Raw genomic sequence first — 17086 nt, forward strand, 5'->3', positions numbered from 1 at the left:
CCTATTTGAACTGTAAAGCTGCACTCACATGATACATGGTTTACTCTTGGCTCAGGTTGGGTGCAGAGCCTTGCCGTAAAAACAACCAGTTGAGTTTTTTTACTACAGTAACCTCCCCTGCTAGCTTGCAGGGCTACAAACATAATTAATGTCATTGGTTGCACAACGAAAAGTCAGCGGTAAACAAGGTCAATGTGGAAGTAGTTTGAACTTTGAGCATCGGGTAGCGTTTTCGCCTAGTTGGGCAGCACAACTTTCACCGTAGGAACACAGCTAAACATCAGTGTAGAGCAGGGTTGCCAACTCTCACGCATCTGGCGTGTGACACACGCTTTCACTCTCAATCTCACGCTCTCACACTGCCCAAACTATTCTCACGCCAAAAACAAGATGAACCGGCGATCGTTTTTGGTTGGTTATTTACAATGTTGAGTTGACAGCTGTTCAAGCTGTCGATCAGCTCCCTCCCCGCCCCCACCACTCTTAACAACGTTAAGACAGGAGAGCAGTGGGAGCCGGTTGGTCAATCCCCTACCCGTATTGCGCATGCGCAGATCTAAGATCCAGTAAATAATAATAATAATATATAATATTTTTATAGCGCCTTTCAGGAAACCCAAGGTCGCTTTACAAGTCGGGTAGGGGGGGGGAGTAGGGGAAAAAAGGCAGACAGGTTAAGGGGGTGGGGGCGGGAAGTAGCGGAAAAATAAACCTATTAAACTAACTATACAGTGGCGAAAGCCTTGGTAAAAAGGTGCGTTTTGAGGGCTTAGAGTAGAAATGATAAAAAGTAAAAGTCTGCTGCGTATATGAGAGTGAGAGTGTGTTAATTAATATATTTGGCAGTTTGGAGTAAGTCTGTAGATTTGTTTGTGTGTGTGTGTTTCATGTATAGGCCTCTCACGATAATTAATTTTGTTGGATACATTTTCCCGTAAATTATTGCGATAAACGATAATATTGTCGGCACCGTTGTATGACCATTTTAGACCACTGACATAATGATAATATATAATAATAATTCAAGTACATCCTTTCAAACTGCTAGTCACATCCTCATGTAAATGTAAATGTATCGAGTTCATTTTGATTTATCGTACGATAAGTCAATTAAGTGCTTATTGCGATAGGCACACAATAAAACAGTGGAAACAAACATGTGTTTGACTTTCATTAGTGAATGAAACTTTATGCCCTTTATAGTCTGTGTCCAATATTGTGTATTTGTATATATTGTATACATATCCTATATATATGCTAAGGTCCCGCTACTGACACGATAGCAGTCATTTAGTGCGCATATGTGTAATTAAACCCATGATATCAAAATCTCACTCCAGCCAGGTACCCAAAGTTGGCAACCCTGGTGTAGAACCGTCTGCCACTAATCATGTAAGTGCAGTTTAAAAAGACTTGAAAGGTCGGAAACATCATCGAACCCAACATCAACATCCAAGATGGCTGCTCCTCACAGCAACAGTGTGCAAGCATTTTATTAGCACTTGCATTAGCATTGTCCAACTTCTACCTGTGGACATGTTGATATGATGTTTGTGTGTGTTAGATACAGTGTAATACATTGTGATCAATGGTGAGCACAATATAATTTCCCATGGCTATCTTGTTTAAAAGAGAGCCATTAAAAACTCTATCTCTAGGCTCAACATACCCCACTAACACACTTATATCACTTTGTTGTGCATTATACTCGGTTTAAAAGAGAATCAATTTGGGTTCAAATTAAATAAGCGTCAGTTGGCCTATATTTCTGCTGCTTACTGCAGGTAACCCATTACTCTAAAGTGCTGCTGTTGGCTGAAAACTTCAGTTGAACTAGTTTGCTGGAGCTGAATAGGCTGTTTATATAACAAAAGGCCACTATGAGCTATATATATATACTGTATATATATATATATCTGTGTAGCTAGGTAGTGTTGAATACAGAACATAAATATGTGGGATGGCACAAACCAATACAAGTTTGATATTTTTTTTGTGGGGAAGCTGACTTGCTTTTGGAAACTTTGCTAAAATGAAGCCTCCGTATTGTTTTTAATCTGACTGATGTTGGTAATCTGCTAATTTAACAACAGAGTTCTCTTAATATTGTGGGTTCAAGGTATGCAGTGTGAGGACTAAAGGATAAGACGCCATATTCTGGTTTTTTAGGTGTTCCCTTTCCTGTAGTGTGTTATGTTTGTGCATATAAATGGTCTTCAAAGGCTAAAATCCCTGTGTTCCCTCCAGAGGGAGATTCTCTACCACACACTCCCCCCTTGTCTGAAAGGCCTCCATTGGACTCCTTTGTTTACTTCTGTAACACAGTGACATCAATATCTAACTCGTGCTTCTATTGGCTAACGCTCCAACACATTGTACGTGATGGGCTAAGGGGCGGGACATCTCTAAGCGGTTGACTTATCACAACAGAGACGGCCAGCTAACCAATCAGAGCAGACTGGGGTCTGGTTTCAGACAGAGGGGGAACATAGGTGGTGCAGTACAGGGAAAACTAAATAACTTTTTGAACATTAAAGCATGGAGACATGTCCCAGTAAAGACACTACATACAGATATGAACCTGAAAGTGAGCAGAATATGTGTTAGCAATTACATGACATGAACCAGTTAAAACACAATGCAACAGTTCACCCAAACTGTAATAGAGAGTATTACTCACCACCATGTTGATCTAACTGAGGCTGATGGGGGTTTTGGCTTGTTCTTTTCTCCCCCTCACCCCACATGACTCACTGCTGCCGAACATACAGCTGGGGGCCGTACAGCTCTTGAGAACAGTGACTGCGTTACAGGAAAAAAATGAATACATGTGTAAAATCTACAGGGTGAAAGCATGCTTACCTTCAGCCACTTCAATTTGATGACAAGGTAAACCAGCAGAAATGAGAAATTGTGTAAGGAGAGGACTGGACATACAAACACTGAGTACTTTTTTTGTTATTGCTAGAATATTCTGATCAATTAAAAAGGATGTAGCACATTCTGAAATACTATGGATGGATTTTCTTGGACTTGTGTACTATTTTGGTCTGACAGCTATTCCTCGTGTGTACTCGTTGCGTTTTGAAAGATCTCTTGTGAGTGCAATCTGGGAGCCCTCCTCGGCTCGGTGCCTGACTGGAGTGTAGGTGGTAATCTGGCTCACCGTGTATTCACAGCCACTGCTCGCGCCTTATCAGCAGTCTAAAGCTTGCATGCTCAATCGCCTGATTTGTCAAGGGTGACTCCAAAAGATTCTGATAGGCACTCCGCAAATCACCCAGTTGATCTAAAATATCGACCAGCCACAAAAAGTCATTACACACAATAATGGCGGGCAGGACCTTGAAGATGTGACTTAATTAGGTTTAAAACGGCTTCAAATCTGCTCCCCTGGAGAGTAATGCGCTCTTGGATTTTTCTCCGTGATTACAGGTGTAGAAAGTGAAGCACACGGCTGCTGACAACACCACTGCTGACCCTAACTATAGGTGATAGCAGCAGCACAGACAGAGATGAACGGTCATACAGAAAACACACAACCTATTTCTATATTCCCCTCACCTATTGTAATGACTGAGGCAGACAGAAGGCATAGAGCTCTGCTGTAGCATATGACGTGTTTTCCTAATGAAATTTGGAAAAAATTATTGAAATGCAAATGGTTTTGATAGAGCTGCATACATTGGCAGTATGTAAATGAGTGCTTCGCCTGCTTCTAAAATCGCTCTGAACATAATAACTGCAGAGGCAAAAATAATTCTTCTTTAACCTCCAGCATAGAATGAATGAAAACTTTATTACAGACTCAGGGTCCAGATAAAAGACAAGACATTACATAGATAAAATACAAGGCATTACACATAATAAATTACATACACAGCATAAAAATAATTCATAGTTTAAGAATAATTTAAATTAGTGTCCTACAAAGAGACAACTATACCAATGTCTCCACAGCTGTGATTGGTAGCGTGTAGTACTAAACCTTATGTTCGATAAGGCCAAGAGGATTTCATTATCAGAGTCATTAAGCCGGCAAATACATTTATACATAAGATTTCTTAAAACAGCTTGTAGAGTGTTGACTCCTGCAGCCACAAACATTTCACTTGCACTAGACCATCGAGGTCTCTTCAGCAATATTCTCATGGCATAGAACTTTACATTTATGGAAACTCAGTATATTTTTTACAATTAATACAAATGTGACGATGATCTTAGGGTTTATTTATGTATTCACAATGCCATTGTCTCCCCACAGAAAACCAAGATCTCCACGTATGATAAGATGTGGGAGTTCATGAGCAGTCGGAGGCACTCGGTGATGGTGAAGGACATCGAGGAGGGCATCCACCGTGTGCTCACCTCGGACTACGCGTTCCTCATGGAGTCCACCACCATAGAGTTTGCCACCCAGCGCAATTGCAACCTCACGCAGATCGGAGGCCTCATTGACTCCAAAGCCTACGGGGTGGGCACCCCAATGGGTACGTATGCTGCAGTTTTCCTGAAGCGAAAGCTAATGCCTGTAACAGACCCTACATATGCATTAACCTATCATCAGTTATGCGTTGTAATGAGATGTTGCAGGCAACAGCAGGATGTCCTTTTTGAATTGTGATTCCTTTGGGTCCTTTATATATCTGTAGTAGCTAAGTTGACCCACTGGCTGCTATGTGAATGCATTATGTTGCTCTGAGTGTGTACAATCTCATGAGTTTGCATATGCCATATGTTTTCAGGTGTTTTTGCATAATGATTCTCTTGTTTAAAAAAATCAAGTGCATCAGTATCTCAGTCTTTGGGGACTTGGCTTGGAAACCGGAAAGTTCAAGTCCTGAATGAATGAATAACATAATACGAGTGTGGACTACTTGCACACGTGCTTGTTTAGCACTACCAAGGTGCCAGTACGCAAAAAACCTGATCCTCACACGGCTCCCAGGGCTATGCTGCTGTTACTATGAGGGTTACACATGTCTAAGTTTCAGTATATCAGTATAAACAAAGGTTGATTAGATATAAATCAACTATTTTCAAGCTTAAAAGCATTAATGCATTGCATACATAACAGTCGACACATATCATCATGAACTGACTATACAGCAATTTATTTAATTTCAAGATTTGAAATGCAAGGATTTATGAAATGTGGTTCCGATCAAAGGGGATATACTGTAGATCTTTGTATGTATGGTTGGACGCACGGATGGATCTTATTAAATAGGGAAATAGATCTGATCTAATCTAAACCGAGAAAATGTATCAATTGGATGTGTGAACATTATTTTCCATTTCACATTTTTGACTTCATGTGACCTGCTTGTCAGACTTAAAGACTGTCTAGCTAATGCCGATGCTGAAAATAGAGCTGTTGAACACTGTATTATCAAAGAGCCTGTTCTACCAAAAGATTCTCAAATGTAAAAAAAATGTTTTCGATGAAGTCAAGGAAGCCTATATTACATTTGTGACATTACAGTGAAAGTGGAGGCCACAGCCTGTCTACAGTTGAATTGAGCTTCAAAAACCTTGACTAAAGTTTATGGGTTATGGTTTCACTTGATGTGTTTCTTATTTAACCACAACCCTGGAAAGAGTGGCGAAGTCCCTCCCCTTCCGGTGGACCTCCATGGGACCTTATTTCGGAAAAATCATGTATTGAAGTCAATGGAGGGAGAAAGATTATCTTTCGATCCCGTTTGAATTGTGCCACAAATTACACATATGGTGTTTGTCAATTTAAAAGATAATTTTGCAAGTAAAAAAAAAAAAAATGTGTCGTAGAACTGTGAAGTAACACTTTTTTTTGTGTGAAACGGTCAATGAACTACATCTCTGGTCTTGCACAACAACACACGTCACCAAGATGGCCGTCACTACTGTCTTGCTAAATAAGGGATTGACTACCCTCACTATCACCACAATGAAATACGTCCAGAAGAATGTCCTGCAAAGCTGCCTGCCTGCCTTCCTTTGATTCTCTCTAAACTGCCTGATCTTTTTAATGTTTAATGTCAACCGTTTGTGTAGATAGCATGAAGTACAAAAGATCGCCGATGCTAATGTTGCGTTAGCGTTAGCATTTCTCCCCCGGGCTTAAATGGTGTATTATAGAATGATCACACCGGTGTGACAGTACTCTTCAAAGGGTTCACGAAATGTGACTACTACTCTTACTGTTTAACATTTTGGGTTACTTAATGTTACTTCATATTAAGGCTAATAAAAATGACAAATGCTGCGTTCACACCGGACGCAATGCGAATATTCGCTTCGCTCTAATCGCTCGAGTTTCACCGCGGCTGCCAGAGCTGGCAGCCGCTTGTTTGAATGATGCGAGTAAACACAGCTCTGTGTTTACTCGCATCATTCAAACAAGACGCGCTGGCTCGGGAGCTACAACTACCACAAAATTAACATATTTTACCGTGATTAAATTGTAATACACGTTTCTAAATGATGCCGAAGTAACAATATACTGATACCGGTTAGTAAAAACCATGAATTGACAGTAGCGTGGCGTGGGGAACAAATTAGGGGAAGCCAATAATACGTCCTTTCTTTTGAGTCGGGGGTGTGGTGGTCAATATAATAACGTAACCAGATGAGTGATTACAGCACCCGGTATCATTTTACACACATTTGTATCATACAGATGCAGGACTTACACACGCCTGTTATCTAACCGACAGGTCCGCACGCACTCTCCATCCCAAACTCTAATAAGCATTCATTCACAAACTAAATCAGGAGACCTTTAACGTTTTACGTCCGATTCGCTTCTTTTTTCCTCGCTGTACACAGCTCCAGTTTGGGCATTGGCCTGTCATCAGATTGTATTTGTTGTTGCTGCTGTAGCGGAAGTTTAGTACAATTACTTTTGATGAAATACTCCAAATCTCCACCCTCCATAATTGCACTTGCTTCAGTTGCTTGCTACTTTCTAATGGCGGTGAGAGTGATGCAGTGACGCTATCTATCTTCTATCGATTAGATTTATGATTATAAAATTATAAAAGTAGGGTAGACATGTGGATATTATCCGACTGAACAAAACGTACATTTATCTTACAGGTTCGTTTTCCACTGACCTTATTTCGAGTTCTATGGAGAAATCCCATTGATTTTTTTGTCGAGGGAAACCGAGCGCAGCTTACTTCCGGATTTTAGGACGCGTTACTGCAACACTAAGTTGATGCGATTTGATTGGATTGTGAGGCAAGGGAAGCCAGCCGCCTCCAGCTTCCCTTGGCATGGCCCTGACCAATCACAGGTTGGAAGGGGCATCACGTGAGCCTCATCTGATTGGTCAATCCCTCAATTCATCACAAGTCACAAGAAAGTGCTATTTCACTGGGTGTCCCCCAGGGGTCAGTACTGGGTCCACTCCTATTCATCATATATCTCCTCCCCCTGGGCAAAATCCTCCGTCACCATGAGGTTAATTTTCACTGCTACGCCGATGACACACAGGTCTACATTTCTTCCAAACCCACCACTGCCCTCCCCCCAACCTCCCTCACCACCTGCCTTGAGGACATCAGGAGCTGGATGAGCAGGAACCTCCTGAAGCTTAACGGTAGCAAAACTGAGGCCCTGCTCATCGGCTCCAAATCCACCCTCACCAATTCACATATCACCCCAGCATCAAACATCATCATCGACGGCTTCCCCATACCATTCGCTGCCCAAGTGAAAAGCCTCGGTATCATTCTGGACGGCTCCCTCTCATTCGCACCACACATAAAAAACATCACCCGCACCGCCTTCTTTCATCTTCGGAACATCTCCAGACTCCGCTCATCTCTGTCCCAACCCAGCACTGAAATCCTGGTCCACTCATTCGTCACATCCCGGATTGATTACTGCAATGCACTTCTGACTGGCCTTCCCATCAAGCTCCTCAATAGACTGCAAATAATCCAGAACTCTGCTGCCCGGATCATCACCCGCACCAACTTATCCGACCACATCACCCCCATTCTCACTCAGCTACACTGGCTTCCTGTACGCTACCGTATTGACTACAAAAACATTCTACTCATATACAAAGCTGTCCATAACCTTGCCCACATCTACATCACTGACCTCCTTCAGGAGTACACCCCCTCCCGCACCCTCCGCTCTTCGTCCGTAGGACTTCTCACCGTCCCAAGCTATCGCCTCAAAACCATGGGTGCTCGAGCTTTCAGCTGCTCGGCTCCCAGACTCTGGAACACCCTGCCACTACACATCCGACAGTCTGATTCCATAACAACATTCAAAACCCAACTCAAAACCCACCTGTTCAAACTGGCATTTTCTTTATAATCTGTACCCTGTGTCCTTTTGTAGTCAATTTCCTGTTGTTTGTCTTGTCTTACCCCGGCTGATACTTCACTAAATCCACTGTTTTAATTTGTAAGGTCAAATTGTAAATGTAAATTGTAAATCTGTAACCCTGTAAGGTGTCCTTGGGTGTTATGAAAGGCGCCCCCCAAAATAAATGTATTATTATTATTATATCTATATGGCGCTGATCTTAGCTATCTCTTAGTGGAGGAAAACAGTTAGGACATCACTTACGCAACTCTGGGATTTGTAGTCTTTCTAGTTGCGTGTTTTTCATAGTCTTATATTTCAACAGTTTTACAACAAACTGTGACTTTTTTGACATGGAAATTATTTTTTAAGATTGACAAACATCATATGTGTATTTCATGACACAATTCAAACGCAGTCACTGTTCTCTCTCCATTGACTTCAATACATAATTTTCCCGAAATAAGGTCCCATGGACCGGAAGTAGATGGGCGTGACTTCACCACTCTATACTATTCTTTTATCAAGTACTGTAGTAGCAATGTATAATGATGCAGTAATGTTGTAGTACCCTAGTTTGATGTCTATTAAGAAAAACGGTCATATTTATATAAAATGTTTAACATTTCCTTGTTAACTAAAAGTTGTGAGAACTCTATTCTAGTATATTTTATGCTGCAAAACATCCCAGAGGGTAACCCGTGAGAAGGAGTATAAACAGAGAAAATCTCTGGCTGACAGAACAGTGTTACATAAATACAGGCATGAATAGGAAGGTGGCACATTACACTGTGTGTGTTCAGAGGTGCAACATTTGATTGCGGGGCTTAGCAGTAAATTGTCATAATCCAGTAATAAACCCAGTGAAAAGAAAAACTATCATTAAGTACCTGCAGAATTATAACTGGCAGACAACTTCACATGATGACCTCACGCAAAAGGCCGCTCGTAATCACATTCATTCACAGAGAGGGGATTGTAAAATAGTTATTATGGTGTTTATGCCCGTGCAAACAGGGCTTTTGAGCAATATGCTGTCTCATTAAATGTCAGTCTAATAAACCATAAGCTTGAAAAACTACTTGGAAAGACTATCATAAATGATGCTTCTAGTTTATTGAATACCTACTTCAAATACATTGGGAACATAGTACAGTAAATAAAGGATGAAGCCTCAGTTAAACTCGTGATCCTTATGCCAATACATAGTATTGATGATTTACAGAATTGCTGATATATGCTGTAACACCTGCAGCAAAAACGTCTCAACACAGATGTTTGATTGTTGTGAACACCAGACATTTTACATTGTGCTTTTATCTGGTTGGGTCCAGCAAAAGTAGTTGTAGTTTTTTCAGCACTATGTATCTCTTTCAATGTTTTCCAACTTTTTCAAAGGATAAGGCTTAAGTTACTTTTCATTATTCGTATTGTGAAGAAATCCCATGAAAGACCACAAACAACAATATTCAATACGTTTTTGAATCTCTCAATACCTCCTGACTTCTGTAACCTGTCTTTGGCTCTCAGCTCCAAGCCTTTGGTTCCTTCTGTTTACTTTTTTTATTTTTGTATTTAATGGTTTATTTGGCGGGGACAATGCTCAGTAATGAACACTTAAAACATTCAAATGTGTCAAGCGTAACAGTGCCAGATTTAGCTTTGAGCTCATTTCCATCCGCACCCTCACATAAAACATTTAAGAAGTTTACATTTTACAAACATAGCAAAAACAAAATACATGATATGCAAAAGCTGCAAAAGAGCAAGAGAAGCATACACAAGTATTTATGACATGGTAATACAATATAACAGCTACGACATATAAAGTGCAAGAGAGGATACAAGAGCTACCTAAAGTGCAAGAGGAGATACCCCTGTGTTAAAGTGCATTTAGTTTGTTTCTCAACCATTCTTTGAGTTGACCTTTGAAGCTATTGAGAGTGGGACAATCCCATATCTCAGTTGGGAGGCTATTCCACAATGAGCTTCCTTTAATGGTCCAGTGTCTTTTCTGTGGATGAATTCCCCTAAGGGAGGGGGGGGCCAGTCCATGTAAACATTTATAAAAAAAGCACATATTCTTAAAAGACTTAAAATTGTCATAGCTCAAGAAATTGTGTTTTTCAAGGATGGTACAGTGGTGGTATGAATTTGGCTTTCTGTCAAACACCTTGATAGCTCTCTTGTAGGGAGGCTGTGGCTCAGTGCGCTGATCTTCGAATCAGAGGATAGCAAGTTCGAATCCCACTGCAGTCAGCATGTCGTTGTGTCCCTGGTCAAAACACTTCACCCCAAATTGCTCCTGTGGGGATTGCCCACAGCTTTTTTATTCAGTTTAATATCTTATTTTGATGAGTATTGGTTTAATTTGTAAGGCTTAAAGAGGTTCTTGAAAAGTTGTGTAGAGTTGTAATGGGAGGCGTGTTGTGCAGTGGGTTGAGCGTTGGTGTTCGGATCAGGGGGTCACAGGTTCAAACCCCACTGCAGTCAGCATGTCGTTGTGTCCCTGAGACACTTCACCCCAAATTGCTCCTGTGGGGATTGCCCACAGTATTGAGTATGTAAGTTGCTTTGGATAAAAGCGTCTAACAAGTGACATGTAATGTAATGTTGTACAGCTGTTCTATGGGTTTCAGGTTTGTGGCACAAGCAAACGACCAGTTTGTGAAACAGTATTCAATGTGGGATAGAATCATACCGTGGAGGTATGACTTTGCAGCATTGACAGTTAAGAAAGGTCTAATTTGTTAAAAATGTTGCAAGTTGAATTTAATGCTATTTGATACTTTCTTAATATGGTTTTTAAAAGTCAAGTTCGAGTCCAGTATGACTCCAAGATACTTGAACCGGGAGACTAGTTATATTTCTGCTCCGTTTAAAATCATGTTGGATCCTTCGATTTTGACTGGTCGTTTACTGAACATCATGCATACTGTTTTTTTTACGTTTAACTGTAAGCAAATGTTGTTCAGCCAGTGTTGAACCTTGTCCAAAGCATTAGAGACTAAATGCATAATTTCAGTGTTTTTCCCGTGTATAAAGATGACCGCATAATCGGCATACATTTGCACATTCAACTCAGGACATACATTAGGCAAGTCATTAATGTACAGTGAAAAAAGTAACGGTCCAAGAATGGAACCTTGTGGAACCCAAACAGAGTTGACAAGGTAGGGGGATTTGGCATCGTTGACCAAAACACACTGTTTTCTGTTCGATAAGTAAGACTTAAACCAATGCATCGAAACTGCCGAAAAATTGAAATGAGTCAGCTTTGTAAGGAGCACTTGCAGGTCAACTTAGGAGGTCAACTGTGTCAAATGCCTTCCTGAGATCAAGGAAGACAGTCCAACATACATTTAACCTTTTCCACAAAGACACAGTTAGCTGTCTCAGTGGAGTGGTGTGCACGAAAACTAAACTGCATTGGGTGGAGTGGAGCGAAACATTTGTCTAAATGTTTGGTGATTAGTTTTGACACCCATTCCTCAGCTATCTAAAGCCTCTTACACACCAAACTGACACCAAAGAACACGTCTCGACGGAACGTCGCCTGCGTCCTGGCCATGTTTTGCACTGGAACACAACGCAAAGACTTCAGCCGATGGCCAAGTTGCACGTACGAACTGCGCATGCGTGAGTGGCAATAACTCTCCTTACCAGCAGGCGGCGATATTCGTCATTCAAAAGAGACAACAACCGGAAGACAGACTGCGTGATAACCGAGAGAAGAAGAACAGACTGCGTGATATAAACAAACAACAAATAGCATGTGCATTCCATTTTCACTCTACAGCGAGAAGCTCATGGGGCTTTCCTGAACCTGTGTCGAGAGCTGGAGTTAAATGAAATCTCAGATTTGCCTTCTTAATAGTTTGTTTGGGTCCCTCACTTCCGTTTCGCTTCTCATGCGCTGATTCGCTAGCTGAACAGCCAATCAGAGTGATTTCTTTGGCGGAAGGTGTCGGCACGGCAGAAAAGACACGACGGTGCAGTACACACCAATCTGAGTAGGGCGACACGACGCTGATCGATGGCCCAACATCTATCGACGCCGATAATCGGCCGATAAACAGCTTTTAGAGACACAGGGGAGGATGCTGATAGGTCTATAATTGGACATCATTGCCTTATCCCCAGATTTAAAGATCGGTGTCACCGTGGCCACCTTCCAGGATGATGGAACTTCCCTCGTGCTGATAGATTGATTCACTAGCATAGTAATTGGTTGTATTAGAACAGCGGTGCCCAACCAGTCGAATCTCCCCGCGATCGACCGGTCGATCGCGGGATGTGTCTAAAAATAGAACAACAATATTCTGTTTTATCGTTAATGTCCTATAACATAATTTTCCTGTGCCAGAATAATGCACTTGAACGCATCAAAGCTTTGTGATTGGCCGGCGTGAACCCATGTGTCGGGGGGTGGCTGGTGGGAAGTGGGCACTATTTCGCTGACGTTGTCCGTGTCAACAGGAGTGACAGTCCGCACACACACAAGACCGCAATTATGGCAGAAGCAAAAAAGCCCAAAATATATAATTTTCACTCCGAGTGGGAGGATGATTATTTTTGTATTTATTCCAATTCAAAGTCCATCTGTCTCATCTGCAATGCGAGCGTGGCTTTATCGAAGAAGGGTCATTTAGGAGCGGCATTTCAAGACAGTGCACAAACGCTACGAGACGGAATTCCCTCCTAATTCTGCCCTACGCTCCAAAAAGGGGAGGGGCCTGAAAGGACAGCTAAATGCACAGCAGTCAATTTTCACCAGGCCCAACAACAAGAGCAAGGCTGCTACCATAGCATCTTATCGTGTCAGTCACGTTCTTGCGAAACACATGAAGTCTTTCAAAGAAGGCGAAGTTGTGAAAGAAGCATTCCTGGAAGCTGCCGACGCGCTTTTTGTGGACAGTAAAAATAACAGTAGCATTTCAACAGGTTTTTGATATAATAAAAACTCAAGTTAGATACCGTTATTAATCAGCTTTAAGTTTCAGTTTGTTTGAACTTATTCATTATAATTATTGTACAAAATGGTATAATAATGCAAACTTAAATTGATTATAGTCTATTATCAATTCAGGTTAAGAAACTAGTGTTGCTTGCATCCTATTTTAAAGGGATTTATTTTTATACTCTACTAAAATGCAACAAAAAAAGGTTTGATTCTATTAATTTTGTCTTTTTTATTGCACTTTGACAGCAGATTCCTGTGTAGCTTCAGATCTGAGTTGTCTTATTAGTAAGTAATTTATACTTTTGTAGCAACACTATTTTTATATAATGGCAAAGAAAGGGTTCAGAGTATTTTGTTTTTTCCCTGTGTCATATGTGGCAGCACTGTTCAATGTTTCTTGAAAACATTACCCACTGACGTGACGTGACGTATGTGACGTGTGAATAAACTCCAACTCTGTATCAACAACATTGTTGTGTAACTTCAGTTAAATACTTGTATTTGTGTAGATTAGAAAGAGGTAAGATAAAGGATCTGCATTATTTTATGAAGTATCAATCGTACAAAGGTCAGTTTTATTCAAGTAGAAGTGTGTATTTACCTGGTAGTAGGCTGTCAGTAACTACGCCTCTCTATTTGGACTGGTAGATCTCGGCAGACTGGCAACTTTAAAAGTAGCTCTTAGTTAAAAAAAGGTTGGGCACCCCTGTATTAGAACGTCGATATGTGTTTTTATAAAGTTGGTGTCTAAATCATCTGCATCCCTAGCCTTAGAACCTCTTAACCCTCAGAATATATTTTTTACCTCAACCTCTGTGATTTCCTCCAGGTCAAAAACGGGGTGTGTATCCACAGTCGGGCTATGGGAGACCTCAGATGACGGGAAGAGCTTTGTAATGTCCAGAGCACTATTTAAGAAATACTCATTGAGAGAGCTGGCCAACACGACAGGGTCTTTTATCAGGGCATCATTGATTTTTTAATTCTAGAACATTATTTTCCTATTTGGTTTGTTTACCTAATAGTTTATTTAAGATTTGCCAAACGTTTTTTACCGTTTCCTTTCGCACCTTCAATTATGTTGATGAAAAAGTTAGCTTTGGCCTGTCTTATTGTTTGAGTTACCTTGTTACGAGCATGAGATAATTTCTGTCTATCAGTGGATAGTCCGGATTTCAAGCTCTGCTTTAGTAATTCATAATAATAATAATTCATTTATTTTATATAGGCGCCTTTCAAGGCTCTCAAGGTCGCCGTACAAACACATAAAAAAACACGTACAAACACATAAAAAAAAAGATACACAATACATAACACCAGCATAAGAGACATAAACAAGACAATGCAGTATATCAATCAATCAAATAACCAAATAAATAAAAACAGAGGATGTGTGATGGATAATGATCAGGGTGGATATGCGAGTGTGAAGAGATGTGTTTTGAGGCGTGATTTGAAAATGGGGAGAGAGTCAGTGTTGCGGATGTCAGGTGGGAGAGAGTTCCAGAGGCGGGGTGCAGAGCGGCTGAAGGCTCTAGACCCCATGGTGGTTAAACGGAAGGGGGGTGCAGTGAGGGTGAGGGAAGCAGAAGATCTGAGTGTGCGGATGGGTGTGTTGATGTGCAGGAGGTCGGAGAGGTGAAGCCTGAGTGAGCCTGAAAGGCCATCCAGTTGGTCTCTAGATTGCATTAGATTCCTGCATTGTAGATTCAGCCAGGGGAGATGATGTTCCTTCCTATCCCTAAGGCACCCTCTCCTTGAGAAGGAAGACATTGTATCATTCATTTTAGATATAAACAGATTACTGTTTTCACCAATATCTTCAGAGGAGAGAGTCCCCCCCAATCAATCATTTTCACTGCATCCATAAAACGTTGTTGCAGATTTTTGGGGATGAAGCGAGAAACCAAGGCAGGGGTTTTAGGTGTGACCAAGAACCTTTTTTTTGTGAGTTTCCTGGTAAAAATAATAAGATTATGGTCAGAAAGACCAGTCAGTAAGTTGTAGGTTTTAACTATTCTGTCAGCTTTGTTAGTAAATAATAAATCTATCATAGTCTTGGAGGTTTTGGTTATTCTAGTCGCTTGATCCATTAGTTGTATTAAGTTGTGATTATCCATGATCCGTTTTAAGTTATTTCTATTTTGTTTTGTTTATATTTATATTTCTCACATAAAGCAACACACCCCCTCCTTTTCCCTTCAGTCTGTCCTTCCTAAAATGATATCCTGACATAGATACAAGAGTGAATGGTGACGACTGTTTTAGCCAAGATTCCGATAATCCCAAACAGTCAATATTGGACTCAAGGAGGAGATGTTCTGTTCATGTTTATTACAGATGCTTCGTAAATCGTAAATGTCCACCGAATAGTCCCTTCGGCTTGCACCGAGGATCCTACACTATTTTTGCTTGATTCACTGTTTGACATTTTTTTGTGTAACAGTGTTTTTTAAATACCGGATCTCTAGGCTTTACCTCGGTGCCGTTGTTGACAGTGGAGCAGTCAGAGCTAGCTGTTGGTTTGTGCTTCTCTGTCGCTAGGCTGCTAGCCATCGGCACGGACTCACAGTCCTCCGACAGAGCTAGCTGTTCAGCTAGCTTGCCTCGTCCGAAGCCAGCCGGCGAGAGCCCACAGAGATCCTCTGGCAGAGCTATCTGTTTTGCTAGCCGGCCTCGTCTGAAGCCAGCCGGTGATGCATGGTTCTCCGCTGCAGTGTTTTTAGCTCTCGGTGCGGGCCCCCAGTCCTCCGATGGTGTGGATGTTGGTCCTGCTGCTAGGCCAGCAGCCGTCAGAGACCACAGAGACCCGCCGGCAGAGCTAGCTGTTTAGCTAGCCAGCCTCTTCTGAAGCCAGTCCGGTGGTGAGAGAATCTCCGCTGCTAGGCTGCTACCCCTCGGCGCAGACCCGTAGTTCTCCGAAGGTGTGGAAGCTATCCGGCCTCCTCTGAAGCCAGCCGGCGGTGTGTGGATCTCCGCACCAGCTTGGTGTTTTAAAACACATTTAAAAAACAATTACTTCCATGCGAGGAAACTGGAAGTGGTATAACTAACTCATTTCAGGGTTTTAGGACTCATTCCTGCACCGAACTGGTTTGAGTCAAAAGAAACCACGGTGTGTGATCACGGTAAGGAAGGAACATGTCACCCGGTGCTACTATGAGACTCATTGATGTGTTTTAAAAGCTTGTGGACTACAATTATATTAAACTAATATCCAGTCTATTTAGGCACCTTTCACTTTTGGGTTGCATTAAGGTGTCAACATAATTGTATTGCACATTATCTGACAGTATGACATATTGAGAATCAGGTCTTTGTTGTTTCTACATTTTGTTTACAGTCCGAGAAATAAGCAAACTACACTGTCCATGTTTTTATGGCTGCAACATGCATGAATTGGAAATACTCCCCATTCCTCCAAAACACAGCCTGGCATATTTGGCACTGTTGTGATCATTTCTGGAATAAAACATAGTAAATAATGAAATACCCAGACATTTTGATATGAAAATGGCCACATTTACACAGTAGAAACGACCTATAATCGGCAACAACCAAATATCATCACCATCATCTGCCTTCGGAAATGTCTACACGGAGGATAGATGATATCTGGTGGCTGTTTCCTCGTGACGAATCAGGGAGACGTCCTCTGGGACTGTGAGTGTTGGCAAGGTCGCGCTGCTGTTTGTGTATGCTCCGCTGGTCAGCCACACAAGGTCATTTGAGAGACTGTTTTGCTGTGTGTGAAAACAGTGGAGGTAGGCTATACTTGCTTTGGGTGATTGCATTTCTTGACTGATGTGCTCCGTT

The 17086-nt window shown here is 41.5% G+C and overlaps 1 protein-coding gene across 5 annotated transcripts in view; it reads left to right on the top strand.

Moving 5' to 3' along the window:
• Positions 1 to 17086, top strand: part of grik2 (glutamate receptor, ionotropic, kainate 2) — a 321479-nt gene that overhangs the window by 272757 nt on the left and 31636 nt on the right. For all 5 annotated transcript variants that reach the window (XM_034196514.1, XM_034196516.1, XM_034196515.1 and 2 more), the window contains one exon: positions 4265 to 4490. In XM_034196514.1, the coding sequence (XP_034052405.1) occupies positions 4265 to 4490 (226 nt within the window). The remainder of the gene's footprint in view (positions 1 to 4264; positions 4491 to 17086) is intronic.

This window comes from Gymnodraco acuticeps, unplaced genomic scaffold (genome assembly GCF_902827175.1).
Source record: "Gymnodraco acuticeps unplaced genomic scaffold, fGymAcu1.1, whole genome shotgun sequence".
In the NCBI taxonomy this organism is placed as follows: domain Eukaryota; kingdom Metazoa; phylum Chordata; class Actinopteri; order Perciformes; family Bathydraconidae; genus Gymnodraco; species Gymnodraco acuticeps.